Below are 26,373 nucleotides of genomic sequence, written 5' to 3' on the forward strand. Positions count from 1 at the left end.
GGGCAACACCTCATGGGAGCATGTGTTTACCTCATGAGGGAAGAAAGTTTAGGAACTTTAAACAAGTTTATGTCCAGAGGAAACCAAACTTTGGGAATAAAAATGATGGTGTTTGTAAAGCTTATCATTTAATATTAGAGTTTCTTTCCCTTCTCTGTTCTTCTCCTTTCTACCTACCTATATTTCTTCTATCCTATTTCAGAAACACCTCTAATGGCTGAACCTTTAATTGTTGGCCTTGATTCATTTGGATCATGGAGTAGTCTGTTAAACAATGTATTACTGTCTTTTTCCTCCTAATATGTTCCTCTTTGTTGTTCTCAATTTATATACTCATCCACTGCTATCTTGGCAAATCCAGTGGTCTTGTTATGGTAGGCATAACAAAAATGTAAAACTTAAATCCATCTAACATTTTGGGGGTGACAGTACTGGAGATTGAACCAAGGCATGCTTTACCACAGAGCCATAGCCAGGTCCTTTTTTAAAATTTCTTATTAGGATGTTGTGAAACTGCTTCCAGTCTCTAAGTTGCTGAGGCTGCCCTGTAATTCGTGATCCTTCTAAACTTCCTACTCACTAGGATTATAGGCATGCACCAATATGCATGGCTCATCTAACTAATTTGCCATTGTGCAATTGTAAACTCTGTCCTGAAATTAAGCAGATTGGTTGTGCCAATTGTGAAGATAGTTTCAATTTCCACACTAATGGTGGACAAAATGGGGCTAATTCTAAAATAAATTTGTCCTATAACTGTCACCACACTTGGGTAATAAAGTTTATCCCAAAATAGACTCTGCGTATGGTGCACTGTAACATCAAATAAACTATAAGCTAACATAATGGTAGGAATTCACTTGTAACCAAGCAACTAAGACTCTGCCAATCACAGCAGTGCAGCTTAGACAATCATGTGCTATGGACTAATCTGACCATACACATATAGTCAGAAATGCTGACTGCAGCCAATCAGATGATTTCTGATATGGCACTTCCTTTTCTCTGGTGGTGAGTGTAATCTGCAGAGGTGGTAGGGTTAATCGTCTTGGGTCCCAAGTACAACCTGGTTCTAGAACCTTTTTTTCTTTTTCCTTGTCTTTCTTTAGGCAAGTTTTGCTAAATTAAGTTTTCTCATTTTTCTTAAAACAATTCCCATCTAGGAACCAGCATGAGAACCTGGCTGCCTTCCTTCTGGCATTTGATGGGAGTCAAAGACTATTTTCTGACCATCTTTGAGCCATCTAGGAGTAGAGAGCTGCAATACCCAGAAACAAAGAAGAGGCTGCCTTGGGAATAACTGCTTTCCCACCACAGGTTTCAAAGTTAAACCAAAGCTTGAGAGCTCTGGGGAGGGGAGGGAGAGGGTGACAGCAAGAATACTACTTGATGAGACAGTCCAGGGGAAAACTGTGAGGAATGAGGCCCAGGAAACCACAGGGAATGCCAATGAAGGAGTCCCCTCTGAATGCATGTCTAATCCAGATAGAATCCTTGTGGACACAGGGAAGAGAGCACCCATCAAGTGATATTTTCTTGTTCTTTTACTCTAGGGTAGATATTGGACTTGAAGTGGTCAGAAGACAAGATCACTAGGCTGGTCTGCTGGAAGAGGTAGATGTACCAAATGTAAAGGGAGAAGTATATTTGCTACTTGCTGGCTAGACTCTGCAGGATTCTGGCAAGACTGGCTGTTTCTGAAATAGAAACTTCATGTTTCAATGCAGTGTCCTGTTTTGACTATAAGCCTGCGACTGGCAGTATAATTACTGCAACCAGATCTCATTCCATCCCTGTAGAGAATCAGTGGATATTTCCTTATCTGAACATAAGCAGATAAGCCATGGGGCCCCTAGATTTCACCCAAGGACTGGAGAAGGTGTGCCTATGCAGTGTGTAGAGAACAAAGTCAGTTTTGAAGACCTCCATGAGTTCAGCTTGTTCACAGTCAAAGCTGGATTACAGAAAACAGTCCTTTAACATCATTTTTCCACTTGGGTCCATGAGGATCCAGCAGTGCCTGGCTTGGGGATATATCTACTTTTACTCTGAAAAGAAGAGTGAAAGGCTCATAAAAGGCCTGACGTGGCTATACCCTCACCCTGAGGGCCACTCTGTTTCAGGTACAGGGAGGATCTTGATAGGCATGTGAGTAGAACTCATGCTATGTTTTCTGATTCAGTGGTGCCTCCTGGAGCAGGACTCCCCACCAGGGAATGAATGAGGCCCATGGAACAATGCCCACTTGTCACTATGTGGCACAACATGGAATACACTAGAGAAATGGATCCTCTCCCTGCTTTGATGATTTTCTGCTTTCCCATGTGGACAGGCTCTGAGAAGAGAAAATCTGGACTGCAAGCAGAGCAAGGCCCCAAAGGGACCAGTCCTGATCTGTTCCCCTACACAGGAAATTCCAAAATTTTGAGAAGGTCACTTCCCCTGTAGGTACAGATCATGTCTGATTGCCTTTTCCCCTGGAAGTCTATGGGACAGTCAAGGATTACTGCTCCATGACCCCAGGTCCATTTAAGTCCCAAATTCTTCCAGGGAGCATTACTAGAGGTATGTATGTATAAATATCACTAGGCTACAAGTCATAAGCAGAGTGCCCTAGTCCTGGCTTTTTCACCAATTGTCAACTCATCCTTTCTGTAATTCAAGAGCCAGTGGTGTATAGGCTTATTAATATACCCTTCAGAAATCTATCTTTTCTACTTGAAGGATTTGCTTTCTTTTGCATTTGTGTCATAACTAAAGGGGCTTCTCAAGACCTGTGGTCTGGGAGCCAGTGCAGAGGGACACCTATGGTGGAATGGGGTGAACAACTCAGCCCCTGATGTCCCATACCTCAAGCTGGTGGTTTGCACTGGAAGGACATGAGCTTTCTGGCTATGGTACCACTTAAGATTACCCCATGCCACTCTACCTTCTTCCTTGATTAAAACGTGTAATATTTTTCTCAAACATTTCACTCTGAACTTACCATGTCACAGCATTGGACTGTTACTGAACAAATAGTTCTACCTAGAAGGGGAAACAAGGGTGTTGGCCCCTCCCCTATGACTCAACATGGCATAGACATATGCCACTATCTCTATTGAGAAAAAAAATTTATAGAAAGCAATAGAGGTCTCCATAGGAAGAATCCATGAGAACATAGAGTGTACATGAGGCAAAATAGTCATTGTCTGTATGGACTGATATTTTTTCTGAAAGAAAACTTTTCTTTCTTAACATGTAAACTAAAAAATACGATATTTTTGACCAGATAAAACCTTTTTTTATGACAGTATGTTGGGTAATGATGGAGGTGGCCTGGGATGCCTGCCCCACTTGGCCAATGCTGGCAGGGAGTGGCCGGTTGCTCCCTGAGCAGCAAGGCCTGATTGCCATCCTAATCTCCCTGATTTACCTGTTCTTAATAGGAAGGTTGTGGCCCTTGGGGCTGGCATGGTGACTACAGGCCATATCAGTCATCATTCTCTTTTGCTTTGTGTAGAAAGGAGCTCTCTGATGACAATACTGCTTACTACAAGGGTCTGGGGTTCCTCTTCATGTCAGTTTAACTCTGGAGGACCACTTCCATGCTGATGCCCCAACTTGTCCACCAGGATTCATTGAACAACTGTCATGATGTAATGTCATGATAATGTCCCATTATCCATTCACAGTCTGTTTGTGACTGATACTGGATCTGGGCAGTGGCGAGGAATGTTCCTACCCTCTGCCTTTTTTATTTGAGTGTAGCGACTGCAGAAAGTGATTCTTTCTTTTCTCAATACACTTTTCTGGAGGATATAACATTTCTCTGGTAGGGAGGGGTGGGACTGTCACTTCCCATTGGAGGTTCCTTCTTCACCTCTGTCTTCCTGTTCTCTTCAGATCTTGAAGTCTGGGAGCATACTTTGATTTCCAATATTGCCATACCATAGCAGGGGTCTCCTGAGACTACACCTCCACAGTTTTCTCATGGCTTATACCTGTGTTTTGCCAAGCCTGGACTGGGCTTGAGGCTGCCTCTTGAAATTCTCATAATAATCCTACTGTGCTGGGTTCTGCCCAAAAGACTGTAAGTGTAAGGCTGAGAAGGTAGCTGGTCCTCCTGTGTAGTTGGAGGGACCACTGAGGGCTCATGGCTGCTAACCAGTGGAATTTTTGCCCTGGCCTTGTGCATCTCTGCAGGTGAGGAATCAGGGAGGAGACTCTGCAGGGTGGGAACTGACAATTTTTAAATCACCTTTTCTCCTGGACCTTTCCAATAAAGTCCTTCTGGGAAACTGACAACCTTGCCAATGGAGTTGGCCCTGGAGTCACAGGAGACCAAGGGAAACGTTGACTGTGGAAGAGGCAAGAGTGGTTTCTCACCTTCATGATATCAAGGGCCTGGAGGTGTGGACTCAACCTGTGTCTCACCCAAGATGTCATAATATTTGTTTCTAGCATCAAGTGAGTTCCTGGATCAAGGAAGGAAAGAGTCTAGGAGGTGTTCACCAGAGATTGATGATCCTTGGAGGATGCTAGTTTGCTGGGGTTTTTTTCTTCTTTTTTTGTGGGTGTTGGACTTTATAGTGTGTGATAATTGCACACTATGCAGGTAGAGTTATACTTTGGATATATTAGAGTTGGGATCTGGAATGTCCTAGAAAAGTCCATTAGGTAAAGGCTTGGTTCCCAGTGTGGTGCTCTTGGGAACTGATGTAATCTGTTAGATATTAGAGCCAGTAGGAAATCTTTAAGTTATCAGTAGTGTCCTCTTAGAGGATATTTAAGACCCCCATTCCCTGCCTCTCTCTCTTTTCTTCCTGGCTTGAGACTAGTAGTTTTGCTTGGTCATGCCCTCCTTTTGCAATAATTTGTCAAACACCAGTGACAAAAAAAAATAGTTCTAATAAATCATGAATTCCAAAACTGTGAGCCAGAATACACCTTTTCTCTTTATTGGTTGGTTATGTCAGGTATTTATTATGGTGGCGAAAATTTGACTAATACCCTGGAGCACCAGTGTTTTATAGAGTTAAAAAAGCTTTGTAGTCTGGATATAACACCAGGCAGAGAATTCAACAAGGGGTGCTTTCAAAGTGTGCAATTCTAATTCTGAGTATGTCAAGAGTAATACCCATGCCTATGATCCTCTACCACCCCCATTCTTCTTCATCTTCTCTAATAAGTCTCTGCTACTTTCATGTCTTTTTTCATCCCTTGATTTCACATATGAAGGAAATTGTGTAATACTTGTCTTTCTGTGTCTGGCTTATTTTACTTAATATTATGGTCTCTATTCCATTTATTTTTCTAGGAATTACATGATTTTATTGTTTTCTATGGCTGGATAATGTCCACTCTGTGTGTATGTATGTGTGTGTGTGTGTGTGTGTGTGTGTGTGTGTGTATCACATTTTCTTTACCCATGTATATATTGACATATACACCTGGTCTGATTTAATAACTTGTCTCTTGTGCTGCAATTCACAAGAAACAATAAACTGTAGGATAGCTTGCTGACTTTAATTCTTTCAAGGAATGCCCTATCTGGATCATAAGTAGTATTATATTTAGTATCCCGAGGAACCTCTATCCTGATTTCCCTATGGCTATACTAATTTAAATTCTTACCAACAGTGTGTGAGTTTTCAATTCCCCCACATCCTCAACAGCATTCATTTCTTTTTTTTTCTTTTTTGCATTCTTGATGATTGCCATCCAACTGGGCAATATCAATACCTTTCAAAGTTTCAGGTATTTTGTTAAGGTTTTTGATCCATTTTGAGTTGACATAGGTGAGAGATAGGAATCTAGTTTCAATCTTCTACATATGGATATTTAGTTTTCCCAGGATTGTTTGTTAAGGGGCTGCCTTTTCTCTAGCACATGGTTTTGTTACTTTGTCAAGAATCAGATGGCTGTAGCTGTGTCTGTTCACTTCTATGCTGTCTATTTCAATTCATTGGTCTACATGTCTGCTTTTATGATCTGACCATGCTATTTTTGTTACTATGGCTCTGCGGTATGTTTTCAAACTCAGTGTTATGAAGTCTCCAACATTTCTCTTTTTTCTCAGGATTGTTTTTGCAATTCAGGGGTCTTTTGTTCTTTGAGGATATTTTTGTAGTTCTGTAAAGAATGATGTTGTTAGTTTGATGGTGCTTTTCATTGAATATCAGTAATGAATTATAAATAACAATGATATTTCAGAAATTCAATTTATAAAAGAATGAAGAAAGATACACTAGTCAGGTGCTCCTTCTGCCAGGTCTGCTTCTGTGTACCCTTTTCCCAGGTGTGTTGGGCTTGGGGTGCAATACCTGGCCTTGGCCACCTGGCTTCAGCCAGGTATTCCCTCCCTGCTTGTCTCATGTGGCCTCAGGCCTCATGGCTCCACACCAAGCCAGGCTTGGCCTAATCAGGCTTGGGCATGTGGACCTCCCTCCAGCCCCTGGATGGCCACCAGTGGATGCCTGAGCTCACCACCCATAGGCTCTGTGTCCTGGGAAATTCGTGCAAGGCAGGAAGGATATGCACCAACATAATGGCCTTGCTAGGCTCCTGGCATATTGATGTTGATCTTTGTTGTGGCCTTGGTCATGATTGGCCTGAACCAGATGTGGTGTGTCCTGGCCAGCATGTGACCCCCATCCTGGCAGTTGGCAGAGCCTGAAGAGTGCTGGGAGTCCCACACATTGCTTTCTTGGATCCTGATGCTGAACAGCTATAAGAACCAGTGGAAGGTAGCCTAAGTGATGGCCCTGAACCAGGAGGCCAAAAGGAAAGGGAGGCCCCCTGCAGGTCTCCCCATTGTTGCAGTTGGAGAAGTCTCCAGTGTGGTCCAGTCAGCCCAGAAGAAGGTGGTGGCCTGTCACATGGAAGGCAGTACCTGGGTTGTGGGCTCAGGACACTATCTGTATGACATGCAGCTGTCTCTGGTTCATCTACAGCTGGAGCTACAAATGAAAGAAGAGAGAGAAGACATCCATATTAGGTGGTCCTGAATCCATTTGCCAAAAGTGACAATTAAGATCCAGCTGAGAGCAACAGAGGAGGGCCAGGTGGTTGAGACAAATGCAGTATCTGAAACCCTTAAGGATATTTTGAACCACATTATGGGTTCTATCTTTCTGTCATGGTTCTGAGCACCAAGCCCACAGACATAGAGTAGGCTCAGAATCTACAGTTCACTTCATCTGCTGCTCAGGAATCCTGTCCTCCTAAACCTCCAAGGGCTCATGAACTAAAGCCACTGGTGAAGAACATCCACACCTCACTGCTAAATGATCCTGGTACTTTGGGCAGTGTTAAGCCTGTATGCATTTCCCAGATGAATGATACTGTCCAGCAGTTCACCAGCACCCTAGCCGAGAACACTCCTCACCTCATTTGGGAGGAAGAGTTCACCTTTGAGTGGAACACAAAGTCCAAGGATTTACACCTGCAGATTAAAGAGGACTGGCAGTCCTCAGAAGGTCTGCTGTCCCTGACCACTGTCCTCTGAACTTGTTCAAGAAGCAGTCTTCCAGGCTGTAGATCTTCTTTCTGATCAGTGGGCCCACCCTCAGTAGCTCAGAACTGGGCTCTATCACTGCAGAGTTTTCTTACATAGAACCCAATGAATTGAAATCCTGACAAATCCCTTCCCTGTAGCTGCTGCCAAGATAGAAAAGGACCACACAGTGATGCCATGGGGGACCATGGTCACCACTTTCACTACCGTGAAGACCAAGCCTTACTATGATGTAGGGAAGGTGTCCTGGCTGAGGTCTGAGTCTCCCTGAAGGCATCCATCAAGGTGAAGGTCATTAAGAAGGACATCTTCATCCAGGCCATCTCGTGCCATGGTGCATCTCTTCTTCAGATATGGAACTGCTGCGGTTGAATCACTTTGATCAGGTCATTGAAGTTGCCATTCAGCAGCTCACTGAATCTTCAAATCTGAAACTCAAGTCATCACAGAAGTATACTATCATCATTTAAGGAGCTCCAACACCTCGCTCTCTCAGGACCACAACACTGCCCTCATGCAGGACTAGGAAGAGCCTACCAGGATGCCCCATCTGGCTGCCCAGAGGCAGCTGTGGCCTCTTCCCCACTGGTGGAAGTTGATCCAGCTTCTCTGGAGCCCAAGAAGAAGGTAGTAGACACCTCAACTTGGATAAGAATCCTCTGGTGGCAGCATGAGGTGGCCCAGCCCCACTTAAGCTTGGTGGGAATGAGCTGTCTGAGAGCTCTCTGAGCATCTCAGAGCTAGGCACTGCCAAGAATTCTAAAGGAGAAACTTTAAGGAGGGGTGCAAGGCTATTTTTCCACCAGTAGCACCAGCAGAAATATCCTGGCATGAGCCAGTCACACAATGACCTCATGTTCCTGTAGCTATATGAGGGCACCCAGAAGAAGGGGTGACCCTCACTTAGCTGCTGAATAAGAAGCTACTGTCCAGAAACTGAGACAGGAGCACCATGAATGCCATGTGGGCTGTCTGTCTCCTTCTTTGCAGCTGGAGGTCAGGCATCCGGGACAGCACTCTTACCAGGACAGAGCAGGAATTCTGGCCACAGACACATACCCACTCCTCACTCTTACCAGGACAGAGCAGGAATTCTGGCCACAGACACATACCCACTGCTCCAGCGTGATTTTACCCAACAATCTAGTCTTTATAAGGGAAAGAACAATTTGAGCCTCCAGCTGGAGGCTTCCCCTAAAGAGAACTTACAAAGTCCAATTTGGCACCAGAATCCCAGTGGGACCTGCAGCCCCTACCTAAGCACTGAGGTAACTGTTAGGAGAAGAATTCCTTGTAAGAGAAATACCATGCTCAGCAGGGCCTAGGAGGGACAACTGGAGATTTGATTTTACCACACAGCTCTCTAGCAAGACATGTTTGGGGCCCATGTCTGGACCATGGGGAGGTGTGCCCCTCTGGGCTGTCACTATGAATAGAATCACCTCTCCTACTAGTTTGCTTCTTAGAATTAAAAAGTACACCTGGCCCTGAGGGCAGGGAGATGGTACACAGACAGGGTTTTGTTTGTTTGTTTGTTTTCAGTGTGTGGGGGGTTAACCTTTATTTTATTTATTTGTTTGTATGGTGGTGAGGATCAAACCCAGGACCTCACCAGTGCTAGGCAAGTGCTTTACCACTGAGCCATAACCCCAGCCCCAACAGGCAAGATTTTTGGTAAAGAAATTATGACATCAGTTTAAATGTTTTGGCAAATGTAGGAAGGCATTTGCCTTTGCCCATAGCCATAGAACTTGAAAACTTATGCAAGCACTAAGTATGTCCTGGGCATATTATACTGAACATTTTTCCATATTACTCTGAGCCTACTTTCCAGTGGAGATAACATAAATCCCAATGTGGTTCTTATGCCAGTGGAACAGTTGATGTGCAGATTTCATTTCCATCTGGTGCACATACTAGACTAGAGCAGGAACCTGACTCAGGAAGTTGTGAGCAATAAGTGGCGGTGCATAGAACATGGTAACCCCTCTCCACATACACACATGGTTTTGGTAAATATTGCCTAAAGCCAAAACAAAGTACTTGTAGGGCACTAGAAGAAATTGTTTTGCATCTCAGGTGTCCATTGTAGGAATGTGAATTTAATAACAAATGGTTCAAACATGGGAAATTCTTTTTATGGACTCTTCTGTGTACTGCCAGCAGACATTATTATTAAAGAGTGATTGTCACTGGAGTGACATGTTTTGTCTATTTAATCAGATTGATGTTGTTTTAGTAAGTTTGGAAAGCCCAGTGTGACCCTGACCTCTAGCAGAGAGCCAAGTGGGTGTGTGACTTCCAAGGCTCCATTAACCCTTCAACATGTATTTCAGGGGAATAGAGCCATCAAGGAGTAAGGCCCTTTGTGAGAGCAAAACTGAAGCTTTTTTTTCTTTCCTGTTTTTGAGGAATACATTCAAAAACTGCATTGGTAATTTCACTTTCAATTGCACATTTTCAAATTCCTAGTTGTTTCAGAAATTATCAAGTGACTTTAAAATGGCTTTTTAACCACATTTTGTTTTTAAAGATTGCATTTGAAAGTTAGCTATTGTACAGTTCCAAATACATGAAGAGCAAATCAGTCCCCCCACCAAAAGAAAAGAATGAAGAACATATGGAAAAAATAATATACTGATACAGAATTCCTTGTACTGATTTTCATTGAGTTTTAGGGAAAGTTATCACCAAAAGTCAGTTGACAACATTCTCTGTAATTTAATTAATATTAATAGTAGCAATAATCAGAATGTATGGCTTACATGGAATAGAAATTTACATAGAATTCATTTGACTTTGACCCTTTCATTCAAGTGGTGGTTTACTATGTTAGAAATGTTTCCAGTCAGTGTCGGAATGCTCTGGAGTGACTGATTCCACCTGTAATCAAAGGCTGGTGTTCCATGGTTCAAGCAGTGTGGCTGTGTAGATTATTACAATATAAAAATACTTCCATACTGGTTGGTGAAGAGTCCTGAATGGACCCCTGCTGTCAGCCTGTCCCTACATCTCCTCTGACACTAACTACACCTCCATGTTCTCCTGTCAGCTAAAGCCCTCTGGGTCAACTCCAGCGCTATGGACAGGATTCCATTCTTATTGGCTGCAGTCTGTGATATTTCTGTGGTTAAGTTTTTGAATAACATCTAGTGGATCCTGCTGTATTTAAATGTTTAATGTTTTGGAGTTCATCATAGAGTTTTTGTGTTAATTTGGATTTTTGAAAATTGTTCATTCATTATCTTGATTACTACTTTTTGGCATCCCTTAATTTTCTACCCATCTTCATTTTCTTCAATCTGGAACTGGCCAATCTGTACCCATTCTGGCATTCAGTTTTCATACTGTTAGAGCTGTTCTATGTCATCAAAATATTCAAATAATGAGAATAGTGCCAGGTGCTTGTGAACACAGTGACAAACTCATGCAAGGCCCCATCTTCCACATCATAGGGCTGAGAGTTACCATGGGGGAAGGCAGAGTACACCTTATCTTTCTCTCTGCAGAAAGGGATGTGTTGTAGTCAGCTTGGGCTGCCATAACAAAGTGCAGTCGCTTGAACAATAGAAATTTATTTGTCTCACAGTTCTGGAGGTAAAGGCTGAGATCCAGATGTCATTAGGATGTGTTCTTCTGAGAATTCTCTCCCTGGATTATGTATTTCATCTTCTTCCTATGTCTTCACATCATCCTCCCTCTTAGGTATCTTTGTCATAATCTCCTGTTTTTCGTGTGTGTGCGTGTGTGTGTGTGTGTGTGTGTGTGTGTGTACATATACTAATTGCATAAATTAATGGGTTTTATTGTGTCATTTCCATACATGCATGTATCATGAATTGACCTTCTTTCTACCCTTGCTCACACTTCCTTCTCCCTGCTAACTGCTTCCTGGTCATTAATTGTCCTTCTTTATGGATATTTCTTTAGTTTCCACATATGAAAGAAAACAGGCAATACTTTCCTTAATGTGGCTGAATTATTTAATTTAACAAGATCTGTTTTCCTGCAAATGGAAGAATTATTTTTTCTTTGACTGAATAATATTCCGTCATGTATATATACTGTATTTGCTTTATTCATGCATCTGTTGATGGACACCTTAACTGAGTCCATATCTTCTATTAAATATTTTTAGTTGTAGCTGGATACAATACCTTTATTTTTACTTATTTATTTTTTATGTGGTGGGGAAGTTTTAACCCAGCACCTCGCACATGCTAGGTGAGCACTCTACCACTGAGCCACAACCCCAGCCCCAACTGAGTCCATATCTTACCTATTGTGATTAGTGTCACATTAAACATGGTCATTCAGGTGCTTTTTAAAATTCTTTTTAAAAATATTTTTTAGTTGTTGATGGACCTTTATTTTATTTATTTGTATGTGGTGTAGGCAAGCACTCTACCACTGAGCCACAACCCAGCCCCTCAGGTGTCTTTTTAAATTGTTGAATTTATTTCATTTGAAGAAATGCCAAGCAGTGGTATGTATGTATGTATGTATGTATGTATGTATATATAATTTAGTATCTAAAGAGATGGTAGTGAGAGTAACAGATGTGTGCATTATAGCCTTAAAATGTGTTAATAAATTTATAAATTTAAGGAGAGATAGGTTAAGGTGTTAGTTCTCAGTACTTGAAATATAAAATGTTAACAGAAAGAACAGATGTTGCTAATATTTCATAGATAATATTGTAGACAAGTTTGCAATGCACATAAAATAATTCAACAGACAACACACCTCAAAATATTTTAAAATTTTAATAATTTTTGTAAGAACAGAACAACTCGGGGCTAGGGTTGTGGCTCAGTGGTAGCACACTAGCCTAGCACATGCAAGGCCCTGGTTTCGATTCTCAGCACCACATAAAAATAAGTAAGCAAAATAAAGGTATTGTCCAACCAAAATTTAAAAAATAAATTATAAATTAAAAAAGAACAGAACATCTCTAACTTTATACCGTTCTTTATAAAGTTTATATATCAAAATCTATTTTATATCCTGGGTTTTGTAATATTTGATGTACTTTCCTTTCTAACCAGCCCCCATATTCCAGATGGGATGTATTTATTTTCTACACTGACTGCAATTTGTACCCCCCAGTTTTATTTGGATATGGTGGTGGGAATTCCTGATCAAAGTGTGAACAGGCTCATATGTCGCTAAGAGTGAGTCCTCTCTGAGATGGCCCAAACTTTCTCCCCATAGGGAGTAAAACAGGAGCTAGAAGAAGTGTAAGTCAATGACAAAGCACTGCCTCTGCTTTGTCATTAAGTTACACATTAAACAATAATGCTGGTCCTCCAGAGTCTACTCTCCCAGTCTGCTCCACATAGACATTCCACTCACCCTTCCTTCTCCACAATAACCCAGTCTGCCTTTTTATAGTGATTGCTGGAAGAAAGTAGAAGAGACTGAAGATCTAGTTTTACTTCTACAAAGATGAGTAACTTTCCACTTCTTTCTGAGTCCTTCATACTGCTGCCTATGATATGACCCAACAGCACAAGTTCTCATGGAGGAGTGGGGAGCCTCAGTTGGGGAAGTATCTGACTAAAACTATGGGTTATCGGAGAAAAGGGGCTTTGAAAACTCAGAGTGTGGGAGCCAGGGACCACAGATGCCCACCTCTTCCCCACCTGCCCTACCTCCTGGCCCCATCTGTTCCTGGCTATATCCTGTGCCTTCTTACTCATGTAGCCACCTAGGGAAGTGCCATGATGACAGCAGATTTCACTAGCTCTTAAGAGGAGATGACCCAGATAAGATGTGGAAACCAGAGTCAGTTAGAGTTCACAATCGCATACACTACCTATGGAGGATGCTTTGGCTACTGCTTTCTTTCCTTTGGCTTCCCTGACTTCTTTGAGCAAGCACCCTCTGCATCTGGCCTTTGCTTTCTCACCAGATATAGTGACTTTCTCAGTTTCTATTGAGTCACAGTCACTGAGTGCTCTGTCACCAGAGTCTGTGATTCATCTAGAACAAAGTTCACCTCAGTCACATGGATTTTCCTCTCCCCGATCTTGTCCTCCTGATCCCATGGCCCATTGTGTATCTTTGAAAGGCCCCATCCTTACTCCTTCTCAATGTGACTCAATAACACTCTCACTGGGAACCAAGCCAGAGAGCTCCTCTCCATCCAACAATTGTTGGTTGCCACCTCATTTTCTATTGCCACTCCTGTCCCCTTGCCATCTCCTGTGTCATTGCCTTTTCCTGTCCCATTCCCATCTCCTGTCCCATTGCCATCAGTTGTCCCACTGCCATCTCCTGTCCCATTGCCATCTCCTGACCCAGCAATCTCAGGCCATGTTCTATCCACCTATCCCATCTTATTCCTCTCCTTGTGGCAGATGGCTGCCAGAGTCTGTGACCTCTCCCACTCTCCATACAGTGAATCCAAGAGAAGTCATGCTTTCCACCCACCAGAGGACTCATTCTGGGCAAACCACCCACTATCACAGGTAGAGGCTGAAGGGACGTCTTTCATGAACCCTGATGTCCAGAAACTGCTGGAGATATTGATCAGCAAGGGAGCAGAAAGGAAAATTTGTAATGTAAAGACAAAAGATGAACCAGACAACTCTCTGAATTCTCAGGGAAGCACAGTACAGTCACTGGAAAGGGAGCAAGGCACTACAATCCCACAACCCTTCTGGAACACAAAAGGCAGCACAAAGCAGTTTTCTATTCCTCAGCACCCTTTTAAATCAAGGTCCTGGAGGACCATTTACTGCAGAAAGGCAGCCAGATCTTTTGTGGCCTCCCCATTCTGCACAGCGAGTCCCTAGTGGCTACTATCAGCATATCTGGACCCTCAGCAGAGTTTTCCTCCATTAAATTCAATAAACTTCCTAACCATATTCCAGGGCAGGTGTAGGGTGCACCTGGGCCACTCTCTTCCTCATAGTTGTTGCTCCACCCTGTTGTCTAACTATAGTTTGTGACTCCAACTTTGTCCTGGTCCTAGTCCCCATCACTGGCTCAGATGGGGACATATTTATTTTCTACACTGACTGCCATTTGTACCCCCCATTTAGAACCATCAGAACCATCTCACATCATCCTTCCCAAGTCTGCCGTGCCATCTTCCTCTGAATACTGCCTGTGGGTTTTCATGCCCTACAATCCAAGAGTGGACCCACCAGCTTTTGGTTTCTGCTCTTCAACACCTAGAATACCACCTTTTGAGGAAACAAGTAGAAAGTAGAGAAGTTTTACCTTATTTGGTCCTAAAGTCTCAGAAAGTTTTCAGCTATCTCACTCCTGTGACCAACCCATCAACAAACCCCCAGGGGATTTCTTCAGCTCTGAGCTTCAGGAGAAACTGGAGCAACACTTTCAGAAGAGGTTCATGTTATACCAGTATGGACTACCACCCAATATCTACCTGTTTCTGAATCTGAAGGAATCCTGGGACAACATCCCAAGAACAGGTCAGACAAAGGACAACTGTGGGTATTCCTATAATTCAGTGATTCCCGATAACAGTAGCCCTGCTGTACAAGAAACTGGTTCACAGAGACCAGAGATAATACAACAGGGCATGATTCCTGTGAGTGTTTGTAATTCCAGGCTTGGCCCATCCCATGTCTGTGTCCTACCTGGAAGTTCAAACACCCACAGTGCAACTTGGGATGGACCATCCTTAAAAGATGGCAAAGCCCTTCAGGAACACCTCCCAGGAGCTCTCCCTCCTTGATACTGGCACTGGGCAGGTGCTGGAGGCACATCTTACAAGTATAAGTGTGAGGCACAGCTGGGGCCTACTCCTCAAATTTCTCAAGCACATAAATGTCTTGAAGATGAAAAACTCTGGGGCTTCACCACTTCCACAGCATGCCTTTCCCTACTCAGCCTCCTGTGAGTCTAGGGCTGACTCCATTGACCATGATGCCAAAGTCCTGGGAAAACCCACCCAGAAAGGTCCACGATTAAAGGAGGTAGTAGTAACTTCAGTTCCCAGTCTGAAGTGTCCTCTTTCTGGCCTCTTATTTGAGTCCCTGAGTAGAACTCTATCTGTTGACAACTGAAGGGTCTTAGATGCTCTTGCAACTGCACAAGAGGGAAGCCTGGCTTCTCAACCACACACACTTACATTCTTGTGGGCAGAACTTGGCATAACGATGTTGTCCTGGGGTCTGAAAGAGACAGCCTGAAACCAACTCTAAGCCTAGAAATGGGCAGACATGAGTCCCTGGGGAGTAGAGGTGTGAGCACACAAGACTCACAAGACTCATGCCACAGCATGTCATCACTTCAGTTAGGGTCCCAATTTTTAAGCTCTAAAGAAATCAGAGATAGAAGATGATGATGAGGAGTCTCCTGACTGGGAAATCACCATTGGAATCAGGAAGACGTCAAACTACCCAAATGTTCATATTAATCTGGGGAATTCAAAATCTCAGGGGTCCAGTGAAAGACCCTCTCCTTCTAGAAGTTCTATATTCCAGAGCCAAGGATACTCATATCTGAGTCTTTGATTTCACATAATTAAAGGAACTTTCCTTTGTTTGCTATCATATTTTTCCTGTAATGAAACTGGCTTATTTCATAGATCTCTTTCAAGTCTGGCATTACTCAATTTCATGTAATTCATATAAGTCACAATTATGAAAATTAAAATTTAAATATCTAGAAGAAATAATGTGGTATTCAAAATAAGAATTAAATTATTTAATTATAAAGAATTTAAGGTTAAGGTACTTCATAATGTTCTATTTTGTGTTTAGTGATGAGCATGCAAGTATATTGTTATTTATGAAACTATTTTGTATATGCCTTTTAATAATACATATCTCTAAATACATTTATCTAGAAACACCACCTAAACTTTGTACAAATGTTTTACAGCTTATGAACAAAAATATTTCAAAATGCATAAGATACAATTTGATCATAAGAATATAAAAATAATGCACAACTCAAAATTATAGTCATTCTGGTATGAATAGGATTATGACAAATTAATTGCATTAAGATTATCAAGCTATAAAGTCTTATATTGCAGTATTATTCAAATGTAGATAAATATAAAACATTAATTTGTATAAAAGATGCAAGCATTTCTAACTAGAGCCAATAAATATCTTGTACTAATTGTCTCATTTTAAATCATTATACAATCATATATGAATATATGCAAAATTTGAAAGTTTTAATTACCTTTTAATGGAAAGAGTAGCTATAGCATCTTCATATTTATTATTTATTAATTTATTTATTTATTTATTTATTGTGTTCTTAAATCTGTTTATGTCTAAAAGGAGAGCAGAATGCATTTGAAAAAAATTCTACCTCAGGGAAGGCAGTTTCAACTTTATAAGAACATCAGAAAAGGTTAATGTGGTACTGTGTGGTTAATTAAACAAAAACCCCCAATATTCTACTTCTTAATTAAAGGAATGTTCTAAATAGGACATTTGTTTTATCTTCTCTCCAGCAATACCCAATGGGCTTGGTTTGTCAGCCTAATGGTGAGATAATAGATTTCTATAATCCTGCTCTCTGTGTGCCTTCATGGTCAAGGAAAATTTATTTTTCTTCTGAAACCAGTGTCCTCACTTTGAAATCAAATGTTTGTATATCCCCACTAACTCACATAGAAGTAGAACATATTTAGAGGGCAGTTGGACATTCATAAATGCATCTATTGAAAACTAGCTGGAAACTTCTTGAAGGCACAGTTGTGTGATTCATCTCTGGCACTTCATCACAACTTCCTTGTCAATAGATGTAACTATTAAAATATTTATTTTAACTCAACCAATTGATGATAGAGCTAACTGGTTTACTCCAGCATACAAATACACACACACACACACACACACACACACACACACACACACATACACACATCATCATCATCATCATCATCATCATCTTATTTTAGACTCTTAACTTTAAGTTTGCATACAGGTGATGATGTGCCTTGGTTTATTCCTGTCGTGATGCTATTATAGTTTGGATCTGGAATATCCCCCAAAGGCTCATGTAACAAAATCTTGGTCCCCAGTGCAGAAATGTTCAGAGATGAGACATTTGGGAAGTTATTGGATAACAAGAGTCTAACTTCATCATCTCCATTGATGGAATCATAACTGAATGGATTGTTGGGAGGTGGTAGAAACTGTAGGAGATGGAAACTAGTTGAGAGACCAGATCTTTGGAATTGCTCCCTGCCCCAGGATCTTTTTAAAATAAACCTTTCATCCTTTATGTTGATTTTCCCAGGTATTTTGTCACAGTGATAAAAAGCTGACTAATAAATATGCCATAATTATTTTTAGAGATGGCCTTATTTAAAGAGTGTGATAAGAAGAATAATAAGCCCCAAAATGTCTAATTCCTAGACATATATTCCATGAATACATTATGCTACATGGAAAAGAAATTTTGCAGATATGATTCAGAATATGGATCTTGAGATGTAAAGAGTATCCTAGATTAACTTGGACCGAGTCTAGTTACATGAGTCCTTAAAAGCAGAGAATTGTTCCTATGAAGATCAGAGGGATATGACAAGATGGAAAGGGGAAAACATTTCAAGCACAGTATGGTCAACTGTTTGCTGGTTTGAAGATGGAGGACAAGGACCAAGCTCAAAGAACGTATATAGCTGGGAACAACGTTTTGCTCACAGCCACAAAGGACTAAATCCTACCAGTAACGCAAATGAGCAAAGAAATGAATCCTCCCCTAGAACCTCCAAACAGGAAAACACACCCTTATAGCAAGTTGGATTTTAGCCTGGTGAAGTTTTACAAAATCACAAAACTGTGAAGTAATAAATTCATTTCAGATGTCAAATTGGTGGTAATTTATTATAGCAGCAGGAGAAAACTAATACAGATATTTTAATATGGTCACTCCAGTTGGAAAGCTACATCAGGGCCAGTGAACAGGGAACCTGCAGAGGGGAAGCCAAAATCATAAAGTCCCTTCAATTTAAGAGTCAGAAAAGTGTACAGTGTACAGAAAGGCAGCCTCTCCATCCTCTTTAGCATCTTTCTGGATTCCCTTAAGGTCTTGGAGAATGGGAGCATGTGTTATATACAGCAAGATATTAGGAGGGCTAGTTTATGTCATTAGAGACTGAAAATTTAATTTCATCTCTTCAGAAGAACTGGTTTAAAAAATGCATACAGAAATGACAATGTTGGCATTTTTTTTTAGAGTATCACAATACAGTTGAACGAATATGAGTTATTTGAAAGAAGAAAGAACTTAAGTGTTTAAAGATAAAGCTGCTTTGGCTGCTTCAGATTTCCACTGATTGAGCGCAGACTTCTGCAATTGCCTCTGCAGCTGTTTCAGGCTTCAGTGCTACTCTTTTAACTTGACATTCTGGAAATTAGTTAATTTAGTTTTAAACAGCTGACTTACTGTTAAGCAATAAAATACATCTCTTTAAGAATCATTTCTCTCCTCAGGAAAAGAAATTACATAAGTAACATAAACATACAAGCTGCAAGCTGAGTGGCAAATTCTTTGCTGCTGTAAAGCCTCCAAGGGCCTGAAGAAGGGCTCTTCCTTGCCTGAGAGATGAGCCACAAGGAAGAATCCATGTGGAGACAGGTTCAATTATGACTTTGATGGAGAAGAGGAATACTTTGAGGACAATGTAAAAATGGCCAGAAAGCGAGAAAGCCATCTCCCAAACACCGGAGTTCTCCAGAGTGGTCCCCAGACCACAGTATCTAGTAGGAACTCATTATAACAGAAAATTCTTGAATCTCCCCCAGGCTTGATAAAAAATTCTGGTGGTAGAACTCCAAACTCTACACTGTTACAAAAATCCTACAGGTGATCCAGATGTCTGCTAATGTTTGAGAAATAGTGACCTAACACAACCTCTCTGGTCACTTTCTAAATTTTCTTCTTAGCTTCTCTAAAGTTTTCTTTAATTCCTGAGATACCTCCAGGAATTAAACAGAGGCTGTTCTTACTAGGTTACTGCCCCTCAACCTAATTTATTTTAGGGTACTGTGTATGAATGAGTTCTCACTATATCCAATAAGGTTCTTAATATGTCAAGTGCCCAATCAATGGAAAATAATTAAAATTGATAATACAGTAATAACATGTTTAGTGAGTGGGAGTTCAAAAGAGGAAAAAAGAATTCAATCTATTTGGTTTTAAATTTATTTTGTTTGCTGTCTACTTTTGAGCAAATTCATTTGCTTGCTAGCAGCAAAATATTGTCATGAAATATATTTTGAAAACATGGATTTTTAGGCCTTTTCCCTGCATTTTTACATAGTTATATCCAACACTTATTTATTTTCCTAAGAGAGGTCCTTTCTCATTTTTGTCTAGAACTTCAATAGTTTACTAGGAAGCTAGGAGCATGCTTTTGAAATTAATCATCTAATCATCTAAATAATTGAAGGCTAATAACAGAGTTAGGAAATTTACCAATTGAAACTAATTTTTAGAAAATATAGCTTGCTATCTTTTTTGAGATTAGTTTTGGCAGACAAATGTTAATGGGTAAAAAAAAATCACTCACTGTACATAATTAAAATATTTGGCTGGCGGCGGTGTCCGACCGGGGATGCGGAGGGCGGCCGGGCAGGTGGGGCGCCGCCCGAAGGGCCCGGTGGAGAGCTGGGCTGCAGGCGCCGCCGCCGCGCTGCCCGCGCCGCCCCGCAGCCCGCCGCGGGAGGAGCGGGCGGCTGCCGGCCCGCGGCGCGCGTCTGGCTGAGCCGGGCTGCGGAGAAAGAAATGAACACGCCCACGAATGCTAGATGCCTGTGAGCTCCCTCGGCGGCACTGAAAAGGCAGAGTGGAGGCCTCCGAGTACCGGCTCCTTGCCCTGGGTCTTGGCGCTGCCCCTGCTGCTCGCGGTCCACCATGGAGACGCTGTCCCAGGATTCGCTGCTGGAATGTCAGATCTGCTTCAACTACTACAGCCCCCGGCGGAGGCCTAAGCTGCTGAATTGCAAACACACCTGCTGTTCGGTGTGCCTGCAGCAGATGAGGACGAGCCAGAAGGACGTGAGGTCCCCCTGGTGCCTCGGCATCACCAAGCTGCCCCCTGGCTTCTCCGTGTCGCAGCTGCCCTATGACCCCGAGGTCCTGGCCGTCATCGCCATTCCGCACACCTCCGAGCACACTCCGGTCTTCATCAAACTTCCTAGCAATGGGTGCTACATGCTGCCCTTGCCCATCTCCAAGGAGGGCACACTGCTGCCAGGAGACATGGGCTGCCGCCTGCTCCCCGGGAGCCAGCAGAAGTCCGTCACCGTGGTGACCATCCCTGTGGAACAGCAGCCGCTGCAAGGCGGGGCTCCGCAGGAGGCGGTGGCCGAGGAGCCGGACAGGCGGGGCGTTGTGAAAAGCTCCACCTGGTCGGGCGTGTGCACTGTCATCTTGGTGGCCTGTGTCTTGGTCTTCCTCCTGGGCATCGTGCTCCACAACATGTCTTGCATTTCTAAGCGCTTCACTGTGATATTCTGTGGCTGAGGCGGGGTGCAGGGAAGGCTCTTGTGGGTGCCAACTTAGGGGTTGAGTAGGTGTTGGTGACGGGATTCCAGCGAGATGATGGGGGGCGACACTGACCATTTGGTGCTGAGCGCTGGCCTCTGGGTTGCCACTTGATTCACCTGAAGACAGATGCCAAGGGAGGAAGGTGACGGTCTCTACAAGATGCCAGGTGAATTGTTTGAGTGTGGATGGCAACGGCTTTGAAGATGATTGCATGCATCCTCATAATCATGAACTAAATGGGCTGTGACTTATGAGTTTTCAAGATCATGTTATGTGATAGACATACTCTACTCAGACCTTAAAGCCTACATGTGCATACCATGTGATCTCTAAATGCGGTAGATGAAAATAAAGATGCTGTGTATACAAGTAGAATTAAACCTTGAATCCATGTAAAAAATAATTCAGTGAAGACATACACTGCAGGCTTCTTTGCTTTTTTTTTTTTTTAATGGAACCCAGTCTTCATTTAGTTGCTAAGAATTTTTTTATAGATATATATTTTGAATGGAACCCCAAATCAAAATAAGTGAAATGGACAGTCGTGTTTTTTTTTTTTTTTTTTGGAGAAAATATTTGAACAAGTGTCTCCCGTGTGTTGTGTTTTGTCAGGTACCTTCATTTTTCTTCACTGGTGATTAGAGCTTGCTACGTGTTTATTAAGCTGGAAGCCCGACAGGGAAGCAATAAACCAAGAAATAAGGAGAAATGCCTAATCCCTCAGGAAACCCGTATGCCAGTTTTTCTCAAGCCATCTCACAAAATAAGAATTTAAAATGTAAATATTGTGTACTTGTGTGTATATGTGTGTGTGATTTGATTTACTTCAGGTTTTTGAGTCTTTTCAGAAGAACCCCAGGATTAAGACCTCGTGGGCATGAAGAAGTCAAGTATCTGAAACGGTGGGCACCTCGATCCTGCCAATGAGACGTCCCCTATGAGACACCCCAGTACTCACCCCTCTGCTCTGTGTTTAAGTCCTGTATTTTTTAAGGCACAAATGGAGAGTAACGAAAGTTTGACTTTTCTCCTAGTTCTGGAGTATTATAAAAGCCACACTTGTTGTTAGCAATGGCAAAACTGATGGGCATTTCAAAAGGCCGTCCACAATTATTTTTTTTGAAAGATGCTGTTCCTTGAGCATTAGACCTTTTTGAATTCCAGTTTCCTCTTGTTGGTGTAAGCAAGAAAATCTTCTGTATTTCAAAATATGTTTTCATTGAGAGAAATGGCAAGGAAGACTTACTATTCACATTCCTAATGTAAGTGTTCTTAAATGTGTAATGGTTTATAAATGTTCATAAAGAAAGAAAAAAAATAAAATAAAATATTTGGGGAAAATGGCTGCAAATAGGACCTATAAAATGTTATATTTTAAATGCAACTTAATCCTATGGCTTTGCTTGTTTGTTGAATGTTCTTTAGATTGAGATACTATTTATACAATGCTGTTTTAAAGTATTAATTTACTGTGTGATATATTTGATTATCTTAATTCTTATGGCTAATCAATATTCCTTGTTATTCTAGAAAAAGTAGATGAAACTGAAAAGAATGACAATTACAAGCAAATAAAAATTATAGGAAACTTTTTTGCACTGAAATCCACTTCAAAGCTCCTATACCTTGGGAAATGAAAGGAATGGGGGTTCTTAGTATATATTTGTGAAACTAGTTAATTTGGACTTCTCAGATACTCATGAGAAATTCTAAAGTAAGAATTGAGGTAACACTTTGTACTACCTAAAATAATACTTAAGACAGTGATTGGAAACTACAACTACGACTTGTTGTCGTTTTACTCATGTCTGAAAGTTTTCTATATATTTTGTCATTTTATAATAGCATTAGTCATTGAAGTACCTTAGTTATTTCTTTTTTCCCCTGTAGTTAATAGATTGGTCTAAAAAGTACATAGATATGTATATGAAAAAATATCATTCACTGCTGAAAAGTAATCTATAAAGACTTTCTGCTGCTTCTCAACTAGTGAAGAGAAACCAGTTTGCTGTTTAATTCTCTAAGATGCTAGATATGCATTAACTGAGGAGAAGGAGTGATGTAGAGTGGAAATGCTAACTCGCTGGGTTACTGAAAGACAAATAAACATAATGTCTCTTTTGACTCAGTTTCCACATATGAAAAGCCATTTCAGTTTTCTGCATTACTACTAACTGCCATTAAGGCCACTTGTGGACCCAGGCTGATAGACAGCAGCCCACATTTCAAGGTGACCATACAAGAAGGAAAGAACTTGGATGTATCCCCTCTGGCAGCTGAGAGGTGTTGATGCCCTCAACTACCCTCACATGAATGGCTGTGGAAGTCACTTGCAGGGAGGATACAATGTATGATCCAGTGAGCCCCAGAGGGAGGAGAATCAGGGGAATGTGGTCCCCTTTCCCAGAGACCAGAGACAGTAGAGTGCAGCAGAGAAGAGCTCAGTGACTCAGAGGAAACCATGGGAAGGAGAAAGGGATGTGGGATGTCCTCTTGACTGGCCATGTGGCCTGAGGTTGTGACAAGGGCTGTTTCTCTTTCTGGGGTTCCTAATAGGATCCTGGGATCTTGTCTATTCAGATGCTTCAATGAGTTCCCGTTCTGGGATCTGTTATGGAGAACAGGACTCAGTCTCTGCCTCCCTGAGTCTGCATGGGGCAGGAGTATGCTCCAGGCCTGTGTGTGATCCCTGGGCTCAAGCTGGGCTTTGCAGGCGAAGGGAGAGTGAGGCAAGTGTGCAAGGGCAGGAGAGGATGCAACAGATTGTTTAAAATTAGGGTTTCTGAGATGCAACATGGTCTGGAATCAATATTTTAGGCAACTGAGTGTGCTCCCTTCAGTTGGGCTGATGAAGAAAACATCACAGCATGGCTACACAGACTTGGCTTCTCAGTTCTGGAGGCCAAGGCCTGGTTGCCTGGTCATAGTCTCTCTTCTTGGCATGTCTTCTAAAAGCCTTCCTGGAGATGCAGGCAGAGAGTGCTGGTCTCCTCATAAGGCCACTAATCATGACTCAGGGCCTCTGATCCTACCCATCCACTATGGCTGGGGAAGAGAAAACCAACCCAGGAGAAGGCATTGCCAGTAAGGCACAGGAGCTTGGCCAGCCCTCAGGGGGAGATCATGGTCAGTGCACTCTGAAGGAGCAAGCGCTCATGGGCATTTGTGCCATAACTGTGGTGATTAAATGGCAGAACCCACAATGGGCCCAAATGAGTGGGACAGGGCATGAGAAGACAAGGGGAAACACAGCCTAATATGTTCCTTGTGCTCATGGGAAGGACGTGCATGCGGGCTGACCCATGAACTGAGAGTCCTAGTCACAGGCACAGGTCCTCGGGGGACTGAGCACCTGACATGAGCTAGAGCAAGTCTGGACCAATTCTGTACCCGGGCAGGTGTGAGCTTCACACCCACCCCCAAAACAATTTTAATTGTTTTGACTTTGAATAAATATTACCTTCATAACACACCATAACTGGTGACTCCTGCACAGCCAGGCTTTTAGAAGAGCTTTTATTGTTTTATCAAAGCAAAATCATACAAGGCTCTTGGTGGCCTCTCTGAACTTAAAAAGTACATGCTGCAATCCAAGATTTAGATGATGGTGCCGCCACCTTCTGTGGCATGGGCATGAAGCAGGGGCACTGTCCATGAGTGTGCTGGCATCCAAGATACCCTGATAGGTCATGGCAGGTTGTGGGCTACAGTTACACAGTCAAACATCCTGTGAGAGAAAGCGGCAGCATTTCTGTTATGAAAACCCCATAAGCACTGTAAAGGCGATGGCTGTTACTTAAATAGTTTCAACTGTGCCTTGTGGTGAAGCCAGCACATTCTTGGGGCTGATGATGCCCATCTGTTGAAAAAGGAGGTTTCTTCCCCACAGACAAGACCTGAGCGGTGACCCTTCTGGTTTCTATAATGGGACAGGCAAATCCCCATCCAGGGCACCCCCCACATGTCTGACCGGGTGCCTGGTGAACAGCTGACCCACTTCTCTTTGGCTTTGTGGAATGATGGTAACCTTTATGTCTCTGCATTATACTTTCCCTGACTATCAATATGAACAAATGATTTGATACTTTCTGCTTCTAAATACAAAGGCAGCCAATAATTGGAGCAGGTGTATGTGTGTGTGTGTGTGTGTGTGTGTGTGTGTTTGTGTGTGTGTGTGTGTAGATTCTCTGTCTTCTCGGTATCAATAGCTATGATTTTACCTGGAGCCCAGATGGATTATGGTTAATGCCTTTGAGAAAGATTTTGTTGTTTTAAATTCAATAAAGTTTTCCTACTCTGCTTTTATTCTGTTGTGTGCTTCACTGAATCCAGTCTAGAATGTCTGTTTCTTTCCAGCAAAACACAGCTATTTGAGAAAGAAATATGCTTTAGATAATAGATTTTCCTAGTAAATACCAGACCAGGTACATTGTATTTTTTTCACAACCCAAGTACTTTGTTATGGTAGTGCACAGCACAATGAAATTATATTTTGCAGACTTCAAAGTGAAGCTTGCAGAATAGGAAACCGAAACCTGCCCTGTGAAATAAGACAGACACAGTGGTGCATTTAGCCAGTGTCAAGACAAATGGTCACACATGACATCTGGCCATTGAAGGAGCAGGGGACATGGCCCAGGCCACCTGGAGGCATGCTTAGCAGTGTGGTCTTCACTCCTGCTGTCCTACCCTGCTTCCTGCCCTGGCCTCCTGGGGCAAACCTGAGTGAAATCCATCTGCATGTGATGTGGCATTCCTGTGTGGGTTGAGGGGAGCATGTCTTCACCGTCCTGAGGTCTTCCCTTGCCAGGGAAGGATCCTGACCCACTCTCCACAGGGAGAAAGCCCAGGACAGAGATGGAGCAGGCATCTTACCACAGCATCCTCAGCACTGGTCACTGTGCATCCTACCCACCATGGGCCTGCCACTTGGAAAGCCCAGCTCAGTTTACATCCCTTCCTATGGCATTGCTCCCCAGGTTCGTGGTGCTTTGCTGAGAAGCCTTCCCACCAGATGATGTGCAAGTAAGTGTCCACTGCCAGTGAACCTGAGAACCTCCTCTGCAAAATTATCCCTGGCTCTTCTTTTTCTCTTTAGGAGTTAGCATAGCACTTGGAAAATCAAACTGTGTCATGAACAAGCAGTAAGGAATGTCTTGAACATTCTAGAATGTACACTCCAAAGTGTGATTCTGAGTGTTTGTGTCCTGGTATCATGGATCTGAGCTATGAAAAGGACCAACAACTTCCACCTGTGGGGATAATAGGGGAATGATGCAGTGCTGAGGGCAGGATTCCCAGGGGTTCACAACTCTCCACTCTGCAATTTATTGCTAAGACTGGAAATTATAAGAAAATCTATAGACATTGGGAAA

The 26,373-nt window shown here is 42.4% G+C and overlaps 1 protein-coding gene and 1 pseudogene across 1 annotated transcript; both read left to right on the forward strand.

The window, feature by feature from the left end:
• The first annotated feature begins 1,843 nt into the window (after positions 1–1,843).
• LOC144251642 (C2 domain-containing protein 2 pseudogene) lies at positions 1,844–8,024 on the forward strand (annotated as a pseudogene).
• Positions 8,025–20,362: 12,338 nt separating this feature from the next.
• Positions 20,363–20,974, forward strand: LOC144251641 (E3 ubiquitin-protein ligase RNF152-like). The gene has a single exon (XM_077794457.1). The coding sequence runs from the start codon at positions 20,363–20,365 to the stop codon at positions 20,972–20,974; it is 612 nt and encodes a 203-aa protein (XP_077650583.1).
• Positions 20,975–26,373: the final 5,399 nt, after the last annotated feature.

This window comes from Urocitellus parryii, unplaced genomic scaffold (genome assembly GCF_045843805.1).
Source record: "Urocitellus parryii isolate mUroPar1 unplaced genomic scaffold, mUroPar1.hap1 Scaffold_143, whole genome shotgun sequence".
NCBI classification, from domain to species: Eukaryota; Metazoa; Chordata; class Mammalia; order Rodentia; family Sciuridae; genus Urocitellus; species Urocitellus parryii.

Bases quoted from the DNA above. Each gene is read 5' to 3' on its own strand.
- LOC144251641 (XM_077794457.1), top strand. From the start codon at position 20,363: ATGGAGACGCTGTCCCAGGATTCGCTGCTGGAATGTCAGATCTGCTTC.